This window comes from Dunckerocampus dactyliophorus, chromosome 17 (assembly GCF_027744805.1).
Source record: "Dunckerocampus dactyliophorus isolate RoL2022-P2 chromosome 17, RoL_Ddac_1.1, whole genome shotgun sequence".
NCBI classification, from domain to species: Eukaryota; Metazoa; Chordata; class Actinopteri; order Syngnathiformes; family Syngnathidae; genus Dunckerocampus; species Dunckerocampus dactyliophorus.
Genome location: NC_072835.1, coordinates 23,470,561 through 23,488,366, shown reverse-complemented (window position 1 = coordinate 23,488,366; position 17,806 = coordinate 23,470,561). Strand labels below are relative to the sequence as shown.

The following is a 17,806-nucleotide window of genomic DNA, read 5'->3' as shown; positions in this document are numbered from 1 at the left end:
TCACATTCATACCTATGGACAATTTAGAGTCGCCAATTAACCTAACATGCATGTTTTTGGAATGTGGGAGGAAGCCGGAGTACCCGGAGAAAACCCACGCGCACACGAGGAGAACATGCAAACGCCACACGCATATATATATATATATATTTGTATGTATTAACAGCTCCAAATGAACTGAAAACTTAAAACAAGCTAAAAAAAAAATAGTATCAGCTTCAAGCCAGCTATGAAAGTGCCACTGTTTCGCTGTTTAACTCATTCGGAGATGGCGTCACCATTTATTGGGAACCTACGAGGTTCCCTAGGGGACATGGAGAAAAAAATAAAAATAAAAGTAAAATGCACTATGAAATATTAATAATTAGGCCAATGTTAGCAGACTTAAACGTCACCGCAGTCCTTGCGTCAGTACTCACGTCACACTGCCATCTAGTGGTCACAGCGAGATACAACATTTTGCTTCAATGTATTTATCTTTTTAAATGGCTCAGTATTAAAATGTTAAAGTTGTGCAATGTTGCTAAACGAAAAGACTAGCAGGGTATAGTTAGTATAATAAATCAGTGTTAGCGTGCCCAATACATGCTCAGCATTATTCTGTCAGCAGTCCTTCCTCGCTCTCTTGGCGGCGGCAGTGTTGCTTTTAGCAGTCGTCATCTTTTGGGAACTCATACTTATAACGCTCCATAATAATTACGTACTCATTTTTTGTCAAATACGCTGGCCGGGATGGCTTCACTTTTCAGCGGAAGTAGAATAATAAGACGTCCAACACCCCCTTTCCTGTGAACGTGCACTTAGCACAAAGCCGAAAACCCGACTTGACAAAGTAAGTTGATAACCACCGTCACGGGACCAATTAAGTCTGTTTGCGGATGTTTTTTTGTGTGGTTTTGTCAAGTTGCATCTTGAGCGCAAAGCCTGGGTTTGGTTGAGCCACTTTGGGCGCACACCCCCACAGTCTCAGGCTTCTTTGTGACCCTAATCTGACCTGAACACATCCACAGCCGTGCACTCCAACACCGTACACGGGATGCATCTCCAACTCACACACGTCTCTGGTCCTCCTCGGAAGCACACTTCCTCACCGTCACTAGACGACAGCGAGGTGCATTCAGGGGCAGTCTGAACATCACAGGCCTTCTTTATTATGCGTGTATGTGTGGTCTAAAAAAGACAAAGACAAAGAAAAACAGTACGTGTATGTTCTTGTCACTCGCTAGCGTAACTCTGACTGCGGGAGACCAATTTGATGCATTTAAGTGTGCTCGGAAATCTCAGAAAATACTGCACATCTCCACTCAAAACAGTGAATTCAACTTCAAGAAATGACGTGGTGTCTTTGTGGTTATGTGATTCAAATGTTCCGCTACTATTAAAGAGACTGTTCGTGTTAGGGGCACATTTTCAGACAAGTGTGGTATCTTTGAGCATGATTTCAATGTTCTCTTCATTTGGAGCCATTCATACATACAAATACAACATTGTGTCCTGCCATTTATCTTTCTGTTCATAAAATACAGTCAAAAAAGGGCATTTTTCTCACAAAAAAGGTGAAAATGATCATGAATTCATTTGAAAACTGATTGAAAACCTAAACATAACATAACGCAACATATTTTATTTCATATTTGATTGGGCCGGATCACAACAGAAGTCGTTTAAGGATACTTTTCATCCATTTTTCTTTTCTTAAACAAAGAAATTGTCTTATTTGTCTTATAGCGGCAGCCATGAACACCAGCTATTTTATTTATTTATACATTTACCACAATTCTTATTCACTTTAATTTGTAATTGTCAAAAATCTAGACTTTTTTTTCATCCAATCCATTCCACTGTTGGTAAGAAACGCTAGCTGGCGGAGACGTTCTTGCACGTTTTGCTTTAAAGTATATCATTTGGAGCGAGTTGCAAACAGTCCCTTTTATATTGTTACGCTCGTACTTCAATGACATCCATTCCACCTGCAGGACGCACGCTTTCGCTTTAGCTTATGTGGATGTCTGCGCAGCGCCCCACTCAAGTCATTACTGATGGACATGACTCAGAGAAGGAATATTTTCCATATGAAGAACATCAGATCGCCCTCTCCCACAGTCTTGCGAGATAAGCTTTAAACCCCTGACCTCCACTCTCCCCCCACCCCCGAGTGAGATTACTGCCTCTTCGCTCCCTTGTCCGTTCAATACCTCCCCTTCCTTTCATGTGGATGACCTACTGTCTTCTCATGACGACATTTAGTTGAGTGGATGCAGAATCACTTAATGACTCCAACCATAGAAATTGCTGGCTGCCTCGCTGCTGTGACACACTTTTTGTATTAGGACAGCAGAGCAGTGATTGACATGCTGTGATGTGCGGCAAGTTAACCCTGCAACAAAGAAATACATGAAGTAGAGCTAAGAGGCTGTGCGTGTAGCATACATGATGTCAGCGTTTTCACAAGGAGTGATGAAAAACACCTTCAATTATCTTCCATGTTTGTTTTATATTATATTTCTGTGTTGATTTGTTTTAGTTTTACTGGAGTTTTAAAATGTTGAACATGCAGTTATCATGTGATCATGACGATGGTTTCCACTGGTGTCTTGCTATGGGAACATGGTTGACATCACAGCGCCCCCTTCCTTTATCAGCCTCGTGTGCGTGCAAACACGCACGTAAAAAACACCCGACTGTGTAATCAGCTTTGACAAACAGTGTGATATTCCGCTTTACAGCCGTGTTAACGATCGGCAGACCTTTTTTTTTTTTTTTTACAGCATTAAAAACAACATTTTCCCAGCGCTGGGGAGGTTGTGGAGCAGCTTTTGAGTTCACAGTCTTTGTCAGCGGTGTGAAATCACACTTTTCATTGTGTGAACGCTCACAACGCCCTCCGCGTGCGCGTGTGTGTGTGTGTGTGTGTGCACGTTTGAAGAAAAAAGGAGATGAGGCTTTTTCTGTATAAACAATCTGAGGCAGCATCTCCTATGCTAATGCGCTCCCCTGCTCAGCCCCCGTTGCATTTCCATTCTCTGTCCTCGTGTAACTGATGCGCCGCACCCCTCAGCTCGACCGGCACCAAGCGGAGAATCGGGGAGCTCGCTGCTACCCGGCGGCCCTTTGTTTGAGCCCCCACTCGCACCCATGGGAGCATCTGACACACTTCCTGATGCAACAGAGGCGCTCCTCACTTCCACATCCTTCCCGTCAGAGCAGCGCACGCCTCCTCCGTCACCACCAGAGCCAAACTGGAGCCACCGACACCCCCATCTGTTCGACCCGGGCCGTCATGTGTCTGTTGATCACCATCAGCATCATCATCACCTTGCCATCACAGATGAGCCTGTCCTTCATCCCCCGACTCACCATCACCCCCCGACAAGCCGGTATAATGACCTCGGAGGTAAGCCCCCCCCCACTCATGCAGCTCTTAGACGGCACTACATTTATTAAAGGGTCGCCGCTCCTTTTCACAAGGTCAGATTCAAGCACTTTTCCCGCTTTTCCAGCAGCGGCTGTTGTTTTTTACCTTGGCTACATCCCTGCACTCCTAAGAATCAGCCTTCACAGCCCCCCCACAGAAAGCACATCTTGATGATTTATAAAGTCAATAAAATACATCAAATGTTCTTTTATAGCCTACATCTACATCTCCATAACGTGCATATCGTGTACATTGGGTGCCACGCTGGCAGCCAGCAACGCCCGCATGCCTCCGGCTTCCCAGCATGCTTTGTGGTACTGCCCAAGTTAGTGTTAACTTAGTTGTTTTTTTCTTCCCCATAGTAGGAGGGGTTGCCCTGTGTGTACTCATTTCCCTGCTACATGTCGTGCTGCCATGTTCGTGTTGGCACGGTGATTGTGGTTAGTGTTCTGTCGAGTGGCCCACCTGTTCATTTTAGTCATTTTGTTTCCGATTCAATACTGAGTAAAATACAGGCTGGTATCAGCAATACCAATCCGATACCTTGTACCAATTCAGGTAATGTGTCTGGTGACTTTTAAAAACTTGTGCATTTCATATCAGAGCATAAAAAAATCTGATGCATTTAACTCATGTATTAATTAAATACATTATTTGTATTGAAATTATTATAATTTCATAAATGCAATTTACATGAATTATGATCACATTTCAAATATAGCCAAGATCATATACAACAACAGAAAAAATGGAAGACAAAAATCATAAAATATGTGAAAAAAAACAATAAAAAAGTAAAATAATAAAAGCATTTCAATGAATTATTCATTCTTAAAATCTACTGTCAGAATGAAAACTTTATTGACAATTCACACGTGGCTCCGTTTAACCGCAAATGACTGCAGTATCAAAAGTATGGATATTTTCATTTACAGCATCAAGCGCTGGTATCGGAAATAGATATTCAGTATCGATCTGCACATCGCTAGTTGATTTCACTGTGTGACAAAACTCGCTTAGAGTCCAGTGTTGGCTTGTGTTTGCCTCTAAAAAGTCACCCAGGCTTCGTGGACCACGCGTACACGAATATTTGATGTCAATTTGGGGGCTGCAAAATGTGGTCCTTGACTTGGAGGCCCCTGGTTTGTCCCGGAACATGGAGCAGGGATCCACTGTGTCGTGTTTGTTTCTCGGGGTTGATTCAGATGTGTTTCCAGGAATGAAAAGCACGAGAGATTAGAGGGAGATGTTGATCATTTTGTGTAAATGACACAACTTTAAGCTACATTGTGTAAATTCTGTCTCCCCCTTGTGGAGCAATATTGTGCCTGCAATGCATTGGGTGCACTTTCTGCTGATGCTTCTAACCACTGTGTTCCTTTCTGCGGGGTTAAAAGCATCACAGGTTGCCCAGGACACATTAAAGAGGCTTATTTGTGTCTGGGGGCGGCGCTAACATGTCGGGAGTTGTTGAGATGTGAGTGTTATGGATGAGTTATCAGATTAGACAGAGCCGATATTTAGTTTGTGTTCCGCGAGTGGATCCACCGCTACATCAGCCTTTTCAAACACAATGCAGAATTCTGTTTCCCCACAGGAGTTATTAGAGTTATGTACTCTCGTGTGTGTGTGTGTGTGTGTGTGTGTGTGTGTGTGTGTGTGCGAGCATGAGAAAGGTGGACAGGGCTGGCTTCGATGAGATGCAGCGATGGCATCATGCCAGTTGTGCGAGATGATGATGCGGGTCGCTGTGAGAACAGCTGTTGGCGCCGCGTCTCACCGGAGCCCCGGGGAGGAGGAGGGGTGGATGCATGGGAGAGAGTGGGCGGGAAATCGCCGGAAGGGGGGTGCTCCGCCGGGGCATAGGATGCTTATAGGATGGTCCGCTCTGAAGAGGAGCCGCTGGAGACGTGCACGGCCCGTGTAAAAACACCCCAAGGGGGAACACAGATGGAAGCATGCAGCACTGGGGGTCTCGAGTGGGCTGCTAATCATTGGCCACTCCGTGACTGCTTGCAGACTTCCATACTGTACATAAGGAGCTGACAAAAACACACCACAAACAACGGTTATCTCCACCCTTTCACCGCCATCACTATATTCTGACAGACCAAACGCCGGTCATAACCAGATCATAACGCCGGTGCCTTGCCTTTAGCGTCCTGAAGTAGCGACTGCAGTGACCTGGCAACTTGAAAAATAGAACCATGCACTTGTTTTGCTCTGTCACAACAGTTTCCCACAAGTCCGAGGGACACGAGCACGAGACTCATGGCCACAAACGTACATTTTCATCTGAGCATGAGGGGGAAAGGAGAGGTATCTCTTTCAAGTCTAGAAGTAGCCACTGCAGTGAGTTGTCAACTTGAAAAATAGAACCATGCACTTGTTTTGCTCTGTCACGACAGTTTCCCACAAGTCTGATGGACACGTGCGTGAGGTTCACGGCCACAGCATTTTCCCATCTGAGCATGATAGCGTGAGAAAAGAAGGTGAGGAAGACCACCACCATGCTCCCGCGTTGTGCATCATTAACAAGGTCCATTGTGGTATTTCTTGGCTGCAAACTGCAAGAAAAAGCTCCAGCAGCAACCTCAACTACTTTTCTCTATTTACGCAATAACATTAGTGCAGAGAAATTGATGCCGTTCCCGGAAAGGATTCCGGGAACGGTGTAAAGCCCTGCGGGAAAGTGGAACATGGAAACACAGAGAGGAAAAAAAAAGGAGGAAAGGAAGGGCAAAAGTTGAGGCAATTAAAAATGCAGAAGCAGCATATTTGTCCTCACTCGTCTTTAGAAGTTCCAGCATATTGATTCAAGAGTGTTTGTCTGTGAGCACGGCATCCGAAAATCCCAACATAAAGAAGTACACCACTGAGGACATGTTACAGGATAACTTTTTGTTCTTTTTAAAGACTTCCCCCTTCCTTTATTAACAGGGAGAACAAAGATCCGGGGGTTAGAACAAGCAGCAGAGAGCTTTACGGGATGACATTCAGATAAAAAGAAAGGGCTCGTCATTTCTGGTGAAGGAGGGTCTCATGCCTCCGCGGACCCTCATCGCGTTCCATCGACCTGAGGGCAAAGGCCCCTGACACGTCTGTCTGACAGGGAGGGAATGAGAAACCCAGCCTCATTCTAAATTCCACTAATCATCCAGGGGCTGTCATTGTTGGGGCTGCAGGATGTTCTACTGATAACTGTCTTGTCCAGCATGGACTTGACATCGACTTGCTTTGGTTTTTGGTGCAACAGTGTCCCAAGAGGAGGAACATGAGAGTCATGGACATAAAACCTCATTTGAGCACACAGGTGAATGGGAGGAGCGCAAAAGAACACAAAGTGAAAGAAGAGGTATGTAAGAGCGCTGACTTTAGATTAGTAGTTGATCAAATAGGTGATTAAGAGGAAGGAATCATAAGGCCGCTGATATTCATGTTAACTAAGGCTTTTGATGTCAGTTCCCCACAAGTCCGAGGAACATGAAACTCATGGCAACACCATGACAAACTCACACGAGCATGAAGAGGAGAATGAAAGAGAAGCTGAAGGTATTTCTAGCTGTCATAGATACAGTAATCCCTCGTTTATCGCGGCTAATTGGTTCCAGACCCGACCGCGGTAAGTGAATTTCTCAAAGTAGGATTCAATATTAATAAACAGAATATTTCGGTAGTTAGAGCATAGAAAGCCTATTTATGACTTTCTAAATATGGGTTGTAACATCATTAGAGCCCTGCAGACAAGAAGTAACATCCCAATAGTGACTTTTACACGCCTATTATTCTTTGTGTACATCCCGTTGCACAGCTACGGGATCACTGCAGGGACATAACAGACGCTAGCATAGCACGCTACTGAGCAGAGTTAGCCTCTACAATTTACTTATTCTAAACTTAAGAAAGTGTTTCAAACTGAGTGGGAAAGAAGGACAAAGAAGCCAAAAACTTACGCTTCGACACGGAATGAGAGAAGAATCTTTTTTTCATTCACTCTCAGCCATGACATGTCGGCTCGGTAGCCCGTCTCCATGCAGTGTGAAATTCATCTAGCGTCACGTCTCATAACATAGTGACTATATATCATTTCTATTTCAATATTTTTGACTAAAATAGTAGTCAAAAACATATACATAGTCAACCACGAAACAGTGATCATTCATTCATTCAATATTTTTTGAAAACCCACGATACAGTGAGGGAGCGATATTCGAGCCGCGATATAGCGAGGGACGACTGTACTTGTAGAGTTAGTGTACTGTAGTTGAATGGTGCTGTAGGAGCTCTAGAAACTTTGCAACTAGTCCCGCACAAGTCTCACTAGTCTCTAGTCTAGAACTGGTCTCGCTTCTGTGTCCATGAGACTCACGAACACAGAAGCACTTTCTCATGTGAGCATGAGAAACACAGGGAGGGCGAGAAAGAGACGAGAGGAGAAGCTGAAATAGCTCACATGGAAGTAGTAGCACTAATAGTGCAGTAGCACCAGTAACTAGTAACCTGCTAGCAACAAATGGGTGCGCAATATATTCAGATGTGCACTGCTTTTGCTCGTCAAAGACAGAGCTTTGGTATCCCGCATGCAAGAGGAGACTCATGGCCACAGAGGCACCTTCACATCTGAGCATGAGGATGACCGAGAAGGTGAGAAAATGACAGGTGTCCATACATGAACATTATAAGATTTGCTTTACCGTGACATAGTCTCCTACCCTGCTGAAGGACACATGCATGAGACTCATGGGCAAAAACGTACATTCTCATCTGAGCATGAGGGGGAAGCAAGAGGTATCTTTTTCCAGTCTAGCAGTAGTTACTGCGTTGAGTTGTCATCTTTAAAAATAGAAACATGCACTCTTGTTTTGCTACATCATGACAGTTTCCCACAAGCCTGAGGGACACGAGCATGAGACTCATGGCCAAAAAGGTGCGACCCCGTCTGAAAATGATAATGACAGAGAAGGTGAGGAGGAATCCAATCAAACTAGAGGTATCTTTTCAAAGTCCTGCCATAGTGACTGTCGTGAGTTGGCATTCTTTAAGAGGGAAACTTGTTTTGCTCTTGCATGACATACTGTAGATCCCTACAAGTCTGATGGAAACATGCATGAGACTCACGGCCACAGCATTTTCTCACCCACGTATGAAAATGATAGAGAAGGTGAAGAAGATGAACTCCAACGCTGAATAAAGTCTAGGAGTAGTCGTTGAAGGTGGAGACTTGAAGGCTTATTTTGCTTCTACATAGTTCCCCACAAGTCTAAACATGCCCATGAGACTCACGGCAACAGCATTACTTTCTCATCCAAGCTTGAGGATGATGGAGAACACGAGGAAGACAGCCGGATGAGAAGTACCTTTTTATAGTCTGGTACCAGTGACTGGACTGAGTGAGTTGCCATCTTTAAAATTTTGCTTTTCCATGATGTAGCTTCCGACAAATTTGAGAGGCATGCACATGAGACTCATGGCCACAGTACCTTCTCATCTGGGCATGAGGACGACAGGGAAGGTGAGGAAGAAGACCACAAAAGTCTTATGAATTAGTGGCTTTTTAGACATGGAAACCTGCACTCTTTTTTTGCTTTTCCGTGACGCAGCATCCCACAAATCTGAGGGACATGCGCGTGAGACTCATGGCCACAAGGGTGCTTTCTCATCTGAGCATGAGAATGACAGAAAAGATGACGACGACAGCCAAATGAGAGGTACACTTTAGTTCGGTAGTAGTGATTGTGGTAGGCTGTTGTCCTCAAAAGATGGGAACTCGGATTCTTGTTTTGCTTTTCCATGATATACTGTAGCTTCCCACAAGCATGAGACTCACGGACTCCATTCTGTCTCATCTGCATATGAGAATGACAGAGAAGGTGAGGACGAAGGTCACCAAAGTCCAATAAAAATATGCTGCAGTATGTGGAGATGGAAATCTGCACTTTGCTTTTTCACTACATAGTTTCACACAAGTCTGAAGGACGTGCGGATGAGAATCGTGGCCACAAAGGTACTTTCTCATCTGAGCCTGAGAATGACAGAGAAGGTGAGAGTTCTTGAAGTCAAACGAGAGGTATCTTTTTACAGTCTGACTGTAGTGAGCTGCCGTCTTTAAAGATGGAAAGTTTTACTTTTGATTTGCTTTTCCATGGTGTAGCTTCTGACGGGTCCAAGGGACATGCACATGAGACTCATGGCCACAGTACGTTCTCATCAGGGCATGAGGGCAACAGAGGGGGTGAGGAAGAAGACCACCAAAGTCTAATGAAGTAGTAGTGGCTGTCATTTTTAGAGATGGAAACTTGCACTCTTGTTTTGCCTTTTCATGACGTAGCTTCCCACAAACCTGAGGGACATGAGCGTGGGAATCATGGCCACAAAGGTACTTTCTTATCTGAACATGAGAATGGCAGAGAAGGTAAGGAAGAAAACCGCCAAAGTCAAATCTATTTCAGGAGTAGTGACCGTGGTGAGCTTCAATCTTTGAAGAAAAACACTCCTGTTTTGCTTTTCCATGATGTAGCTTCCCACAAGTATGAGGGACAAGTGCATGGCCACAGTACTGTCTCATTCGAGCATGAGGATGACAGAGAAGGTGAGGAAGAGACGTGACTTATCTTCAGAGATGAACACTGAAAGTCTTCTTTTGCTTTATCTTGACGTAGCGTCCCACAAATCTGAGCTACATGCGCATGTGGCTCATGGCCAAAAAGGTACTTTCTCATCTGAGCATGAGAAGGAAAGAGAAGGTAGGGGGAGGTAGTCAAGTGGGAGTTATCATTTTAAAGTCTGCTAGTCGTGACTGTAGTGAGTTGCCATCTTTAAAAGATGGAAACATACACGCTTGTTATGCTCTATAACGACAGTTTCCCACCAGTCCGAGGGACACTTGCATGAGAGTCATGGCCACACAGATAGTAGTTTCTCATCGGAGCATGAGGATGACAGAGACGGTGAGAAAGAAAACCACCAACGTCAAATGAATTCCAGTAGTGGACCATAGAGAGCTGCAATCTGCAAAGAAAAACTCTTGTACTCCTGTTTTGCTTCTCCGTGACGTAGCTTCCCACAAGTCTGAGCGACATGTGTATGGGACTTTTGGCCACACTACTTTCTCATTTGAGCATGAGGATGGCAGAGAAGGTGAGGAAGAAGCCCTCCAAAGTGTAATGAAGCCCAGGAGTTGTAACTGTGGCCTTAAGAGATGGAAGCTTAGTCCTATTTTGCTTTTCCATGAGGTAGCGTCACACAAATCTGAAGGACATGCGCATGAAACACAAGGCCAAAAAGGTACCCTCTCATCTGGGTATGAGAATAACAGAGAAGGTAGGTGGAAGGTCACAAACGAGTTATCTTTTTAACCTTTAGTGGCTGTCACCTTTAAAGATGGAAATATGAACTACTGTTTTGATTTTCGATGACAGTTTCCCACAACTCTGAGGTACATGTGCACGAGACTCAAGGCCACAAAAGTACTTTCTCATCTGGACATGAGGGCAACAAAGAAGGTGAGGAAGAAGACCACCAAAGTCTACTGAAGGAGCAGTGACTGTCATCTTTAGAGACACATTCTTCTTTTGCTTTCTCACGACATAGCTTCCCACAAGCATGAGACTCACGGCCACAATTCTTTCTCATCTGAGCGTGAGAATGACAGAGAAGGTGAGGAAGAAGAGCACCCACGTCTCATGAAGGAATAGTGTACTGTAATATCGAGATATGGAAACCTGCACTCTTGTTTTTGTGAAATAGTTTTGCGCAAGTCTGAGGGATACGTGCATGAGACTCATGGCTACAGAGGTACTTTCTCATTGGAGTATGAGAATGAGAGAGAAGGTGAGGGTTATTAAAGTCAAATGAGAGGTATCATTTTAAAGTCTGGTGGTCATGACTGTAGTGAGCTGCGATCGTTCAAGGTGGACAGTTTTACTTTTGTTTTGCTATTCCGTGACGTAGCTTCCCACAAGTCTGAGGGACATGCGCACGAGACTCCTGGCCACAGTACTTTCTCATATGGGCATGAGGATGAGAGAGAAGGTGAGGAAGAAGATGACCAAAGTCCAATGAAGGATTAGTGGCTGTAATCTTTAGAGATGGAAACCTACGTTCTTGTTTTGTTTTTCCATGATGTAGCTTCCCACAAGTCTGAGAGACATGCACATGAGACTCATGGCCACAATTCTTTCTCATCTGGGCATGACAGTGGCAACATAGGTGAGGAAGAAGACTGCGAAACAAGAAATATCTTTTTCAAGTTAGCAGTAGTAGTGACTATGCAGTGGCACACTACTACACGTGCATGAGACTCATTGCTGTTGTTGAGGCTGATGAGAACATTGTCCTCATGACGTGTCAATTGTAATGTCAGACACCCGCATGCACAAGGAAAATGGTCATAGCCTTCATGGCCAGAAAGCAACCTCACCTGGGCATGGGGAGGAGGAAGGAGAAGCTGAGAAGAAAGGTATTAACATAGTGTATGCACCGCGCTTTGCGTATTGAGTGTATTTTCGGAGTCATTTCAATGGCTGTTGTGGTTTCACAGTCTCCCAAAAGGCTGAGGAGCATGTAGGTCATGGCCACAAAACCTCATCTGTGCACAAGGTGGAGAGGGAGAATGCAGGGAACATGCTGAAAGCCACACAGAGAGGTACGAGTCGGTTTTGTGTGAGGTGATAATGATGTTCTGGCCTCTGTTGTCGACTTCTGACAGTAATTAGGCGCTAGATAAGTTTGCCATGGCTTCCATCGTGAAAAGGGCTCTTGGAAACACAGAACAACATTTTGCTTGCAGCCTGTCTGCTAAAGCTATCGACCTTTATCACATTTTGTTGGCACAAAAGAGTAGCATCATTTATAGCCCACGCAAAGAATGAACCCAAAGGCCAAGAGAAGACAGGATGGACATGATTGTCACTCATCCAGGTTATGGTCATTCACAAAGGCAGATGGCCTAAGCTGGTCAACTTTTCATCATAAAAGGTATTTCTGGTTGTAACCTTTTGGCCACAAATTAAAATCTCTGGCAGGCGTGACAATTACATTCGGAGAGACGCTACCTGAAAACTACCAAGACTCCCATTTGTCTTTTCCTGACTGAGAATCAACTAATAAGCTTTCATTGAGTACATTCCTGACAGAAACACTTTGATTGTTGTGTGACAGTCCAGTCTGAGGACCATGCAGGTCACGGCCACAGAACAATCTCCCCAGAACACGGCAATGAAAGACCAGGTGATAGAACGTATTACACCTGCATAAAAGCAAAGAGTTGCAATGTCCTTACGTTTAATGGTGGTGGCGGTGTCTCAGTTTCTCACAAGCACATGCATGAAACCCGCAAGAGCTACGCAAACGAGCACGAGGAGGCGGCAAACCACGGCAAAGGTATCCTTTCCTTTTGTAAAAGGAGTCCCGTCAAGGATTCCAAATATGTTCTTGATTTGACTGCTGTGGTTGTTGCCTCAGTCCATCACAAATCTGAGGACCAGGTACCGGACGATCATGGCCATAGAACGGCAACCTCATCCGAGCACGGGGAGCACAGAGAAAGAGGACATAAGAAAAGCACAGGTATAAATCTTGTCTACGGGACATGAGCATGAGACTCGCAGCCGCAAAGGGAGGAAATCTGCTCTGAAAGCTTTGGCTTTGAAACGCGGTGGGGGTAGTGCATACTTCTGGGGTATTGTTCGGGATTTACGGCACACTTTTGTACTTTGTTGCCTCAATGACAATGGTGCCATTTCAGTCTTCCAAGATTTTGAGGAACACCCCCAGGAGAGGCATAGTCACAAATCAACAACCTCCTCTGAGCAGGAGCTGCATCAACAGAGGAAACCCCAGAGGAAAGGTACCTACCCTAGATGGCAAGCATCAGATATCTGCATGATTTGGTGCAATTGACATATAGTGGGAGCAGGACTGGCTTGTCATAAATCATTAGACGCTGGTGTTGCTCCATCCATTCTAGTAAAACAGCCTGAGCTCATCTGTTCCACATCAATACAAATTGATTTGTGAGCTGTTGCTCCTTTGTAGAGCACCAAACCGAGAGGGAAGGAGGCGCTCATGAAACGGCCGAGTCCTTCGGGAGCGAGGATGAAGACAGAGAGGAGGAGAGGAGAGAGCAAAAAAAGAAAGGTAGCATTGAAACAGGAGGCAGATTAGACCGACTTCTAACCAGGGTTTCGAATCATCATGATGAGGTTAAAAGGTTACGGGGTTACGGGGGGGGGTCTTATTCTGATAACTAATATGTTCTCCTGGCTTGTTTCCTCAATCGTGATGATTGAGATTATTTGAGGCTCCATTCTGTCAGCAGTATGTTTCTTTTATTCCCCCTTTGAGCAGCAATTAGGTGAGTCTTAAATGGGGCTTTAAGAACAATGAAATGTGTCTTATGGGGAAAAAACATGCTATTAATACTCCTTACATTCTTTCAGGGGTGGTGGGAGAATGGTCGCCGTTCGATCCTCAATCCACCCCCCCATGACCATGTCGAAGTATCCTTGGATAAGACACTGAACCCCCAGCCGGTCCTGATGCTGCGTCATCAGGTTACGGCGTCTAAGCGCTTTGAAAACGCTTGCCGCTCGGGTTACGTACGCGTCGCGTTCCTACACTGTGATGTAAGTCCAATTTTGGTGTAAGTGGCGTCTTATGCTTACATTATACCGACAGTACATCACTCACACAGCACACAGAACGTGATACTAGTTCCTGAAGCTGGCCTGTATGCATCATGGGAACTGTAGTTCTTTAAGCCATAAAAGACATAAGCTGCAGGGTTCAACGCGTAGTGGCTCATACACCACAAATGAGGGTATTTCAGTAATCTGACTAATTAAGTGCATGGAAACTGGAACTAGTTCTGGCAGGTCTTGTGTTTACGGACCAAAATTAAGTTTGTATTAACGTATGGGGGCGCGCACGTAACCACGGAACATCAAAAGTCGGAACACCGTAAGTCGAGGACAACTTGTACAAGTGAATGCTCATTTATCATTTAGAGGAACCTAAAGTTTGTTGTCCTTAACACCCTGGAAAAGTACGTGAAGTAGGAAGGAAGCGAGTGCTGGATGCAGGAAGAGCTACCAAAGCGTCCGCTTGATCTGACACCCCTGATCTACATCCGTTTGTTCCCAACCGATTGAGAAGTTGTTTGGAAGAATGATGTGGTAGTTGTCTTCTTTAGTGTTGACTCGTGTAGGACTAATCTCTGCTGTCTTCTAGTAGAACTAATTAGGACTTGTACAGCACAGCTGGAATGATGTGGAAAAGCAGATCTTAAGCATATTCCTTCGTTCCTCAAGGGCTCCTGAAACTCTTGATGTCAGGACAGCCCGGGGCCAGACATTTGTTTGGAATCATATATGATGATTTCAAAGGTAAGAGGGTCAATCTGCTGCACGGTGGAAATACTTATGTGCTAGCTGGGATTTTGGTAGCCTTTCATCACATCTAAGTGAGCTTGCAATAATTCAAGTTCAAGAAAAAAAAACCTGTGGAAAAATTCCTTTCATTGCATGTTTCATGTTTTTTTTCATCTTTGCTCCTATCCACTCCATGCATCTGAGAGTCGTGCGTTTGCTTTCCGTGCATGATCAAGGTAAGTGTGGACACGTTGCACGCACACCCGCTATTGCCCACTTCACCCAGATGCTCATTAGCAAAAAATACTGACTCACAATTGATAAATAGCAATAAAGCAACGTCTTGACTGGTGGTGTTAATTTGGCGAAGGGTGTCCCGTTGCCTCTCAAGTCTGTGGAGTAATTGGCCATTTATATTTAATCAGGCGCTTCTTCCCTCGCTCGGTTCCCTCAGTGCTGAGAGAGGCACTTTATGGCGCCGCGCTTGCTGACTTCCTTTAAACCTGCTCATTCATAATTCAGCCGCCATCCCCAACCAAACAACAATAAAATAATAATGTGACGGCTGATTGAACAGCTAAACTACGGCCTCTTAATGCGCATTTAAATGCGTATCTGCATCAACACGCCTGGTAAACGGCTCCTTAAGAAGGAGAGCGATGCCTTGCAGCGCGCCATTGCAGCCAACTTCTGAAGCTTAATAAAAGCTTAATTAGGTGGCAGCGCTCAGTGAGGGTAATCACAGCCAGGATGTGGAGCGGCTCTCGCTTTAAATGATCGCAAGCTTTTCTTTTTTTTCCTGTGTGGGGAACCCTCCGACACTCATCTGCCCTGCTCGGGATGGGAAAGGCTTGCTTCAGCGTTCCTATAAACCACGCCGGGTAAAAAAGGAGCTCACCTTACGCTCGAGAGGATGTAAAGAAGCAAGCAATGAGTAATCGGGAGGTTTTCTTTTAGGTTAACTCTCAGGAGTCGACACAATCTACGCTCCGTTTCAAACGTCTTAAGATCAACAAACATTCGCCGTGAATTTCTATGTTTTTTTGTTGTCACACTCGTTTGTACGTGTTTTTGGTGCAGGAGGAAGGGAAAGACACCCACTTTGAAAGCAGACGTAAACATGCAATTTAACATAACAAGCTTGTCAGTCAAAACATTACAAGCAAGACGGGGGAGGGTAAAGTCAACACTGCTGCCAACTGGCGTGAAGACGCACATCATGGCCGACAGAGGCCTGGTTTTTCGCCCTCTGGATGTGTCATGATGTTATGTTCAGCTCTCTTGCCGGCAGACATTTTTTGTGTACATAGTGGGGGTGTCACAAGACATTCAGTTCACGAGACGAGACGAGATTTGAACATTACCTTTAAGAAAAGTACAATGAAAAAGTATCCGACAATACAGTATATTGCAATCTTCTGATTTAATTTTCACTACGTTACATTCTTCTGCACTCTGTGTGTATGCTAGCAGCCCCGCCTCCACCCACCGAGGCAAAGAGACTGTGTGACAAAAGCTATGGAACAAACTTGCCAATGCTCAGAGTGAACTCTTCCTGCCTGTCTGACAGTGCATTTGGTGACACCCCTAGACGACGTTCCCAGACACGTCATGTCCACACAGGAACGTTCCTGAGATTTTGTTTTCTTGGCAGGTTGAAAAAAAGTGTGCCGGATTTGTAAATAGTTGCATCCAGACGGGAACGAATCATCGAGTGAAAACGTTGGCAACATGGCACACCTAGGTGTGGCGTTGTCAACAAACACACAGGCAGAACTGCATTACACGCCAAACCATAGAAGAAGAAAGACATAAGTCCGTAGTCTTCCGCTTTTCAAGGCTCTTTTTGACTTACGAGAAGTGGAATGACTTCTGTGAGTCATCATGGAGTACATGACGACAAAATATGAGGACAATGTCGACTTAGGTGATTCACGTCCGTCGACATATTCAGATATTATGTTGGCTTATTGTCACAGCCCACTTCTGGTCACAAGACGGCCGGTGACGTCATCGTTCTTGTATCGCTTGTCCACAAGGCAATGACAAGCAGGCGTTTTCAGATTTTGGAAGCCATTTTCAAAAAATACTGTTTCAGATCACCCAGAACGCCATTCCCATGGGGATGAGAGGCTGAAACGATAAATGACTTTGCCATTTTGACATGGAAACGTTTCCGTGCGGACAGCCCCTCAGACACGCCTGCACATGTATGCAAACAAGCGTCAGCAGGCGGCGGCGCTCCCTTCAGGAAGCGGTGCGGCGGCAGTGAGTGCAGTAATGGAGAGGGAGTGGTCCATCTTTATTGAACCAATATAGGCTCATAAAGCGCACTGAGGGCCATTCCTTTGCTCGCTGACATGGGAACTTTTGGACATTCATCACTTCCTGCTCTCAAGGAATCTTATGAGAGTGTTAACGGCTCCATGGCCTGTTTCAATTCCACCCCCCCACACTTAAAAGTTGAGAAAAAGAAGTAAGTAATTGTCACACTTCAACGTGTCTTCCTGTCTCCTAGACTGTGAATGCTACGGACACTCCAACCGCTGCAGCTACATCGACTACCTGAACATTGTCACATGCGTCAGCTGCAAGCACAACACCAGGGGCCAGAACTGCCAACACTGCAGACTGGGATACTTCCGCAACGCCTCTGCTGAGCTGGACGACGAGAGCGTCTGCATCGGTGGGTCTGCAGGGGGTACAGGCAGTGTGTGAATGTGTGTGCGTGCGTGGGACACGATCTCACTTCTTTGTACAATGAAACTTCCCAAGTCAAATGTTGTACAACAGCAGCATAACGTAGCCCGCAGCTTTCAATATCAGGCACACTTTTTTCCTCCATTATCAAAGCATTTTATATGTATTCTATTCATTTTTTTACTGTTCATTTGGAGGGATATGATTGGCCTGCAGAGAGTTGGGGTGGGGTGATCTTGCCCCCATTGAGGCACACACACAGGACCAAGCCTTGGAGTCAGCACAAATAAGACCCCATTAGCTGGTGGGCCGGCGCGGCAGT

General features: G+C 45.1%; 1 protein-coding gene and 1 long non-coding RNA gene across 27 annotated transcripts in view; one reads left to right on the top strand and one right to left on the bottom strand.

The window, feature by feature from the left end:
• Positions 1-17,806, bottom strand: part of LOC129170530 (uncharacterized) — a 65,598-nt gene that overhangs the window by 37,784 nt on the left and 10,008 nt on the right. The window lies entirely within an intron of this gene.
• The window catches only part of ntng2b (netrin g2b), a 75,580-nt gene that overhangs the window by 50,212 nt on the left and 7,562 nt on the right, over positions 1-17,806 (top strand). For 2 of the 25 annotated variants that reach the window (XM_054758171.1, XM_054758170.1), the window contains 31 exons: positions 3,059-3,394; positions 5,651-5,734; positions 5,824-5,907; positions 6,672-6,770; positions 6,878-6,967; positions 7,976-8,059; positions 8,120-8,203; positions 8,295-8,405; positions 8,496-8,576; positions 8,664-8,768; positions 8,847-8,927; positions 9,016-9,123; positions 9,220-9,285; positions 9,372-9,455; positions 9,567-9,647; positions 9,744-10,004; positions 10,075-10,158; positions 10,276-10,362; positions 10,472-10,735; positions 10,834-10,917; positions 11,006-11,071; positions 11,162-11,245; positions 11,366-11,446; positions 11,543-11,623; positions 11,778-11,873; positions 11,955-12,059; positions 12,575-12,982; positions 13,161-13,262; positions 13,451-13,552; positions 14,725-14,799; positions 17,303-17,470. In XM_054758171.1, the coding sequence (XP_054614146.1) occupies positions 3,059-3,394; positions 5,651-5,734; positions 5,824-5,907; positions 6,672-6,770; positions 6,878-6,967; positions 7,976-8,059; positions 8,120-8,203; positions 8,295-8,405; positions 8,496-8,576; positions 8,664-8,768; positions 8,847-8,927; positions 9,016-9,123; positions 9,220-9,285; positions 9,372-9,455; positions 9,567-9,647; positions 9,744-10,004; positions 10,075-10,158; positions 10,276-10,362; positions 10,472-10,735; positions 10,834-10,917; positions 11,006-11,071; positions 11,162-11,245; positions 11,366-11,446; positions 11,543-11,623; positions 11,778-11,873; positions 11,955-12,059; positions 12,575-12,982; positions 13,161-13,262; positions 13,451-13,552; positions 14,725-14,799; positions 17,303-17,470 (3,726 nt within the window). Of the gene's footprint in view, positions 1-3,058; positions 3,395-5,650; positions 5,735-5,823; positions 5,908-6,671; positions 6,771-6,877; positions 6,968-7,975; positions 8,060-8,119; positions 8,204-8,294; positions 8,406-8,495; positions 8,577-8,663; positions 8,769-8,846; positions 8,928-9,015; positions 9,124-9,219; positions 9,286-9,371; positions 9,456-9,566; positions 9,648-9,743; positions 10,005-10,074; positions 10,159-10,275; positions 10,363-10,471; positions 10,736-10,833; positions 10,918-11,005; positions 11,072-11,161; positions 11,246-11,365; positions 11,447-11,542; positions 11,624-11,777; positions 11,874-11,954; positions 12,060-12,574; positions 12,983-13,160; positions 13,263-13,450; positions 13,553-14,724; positions 15,021-17,302; positions 17,471-17,806 lie in introns of those variants that run through there. The other 23 variants (XM_054758180.1, XM_054758178.1, XM_054758177.1 and 20 more) reach the window with 23 other exon arrangements.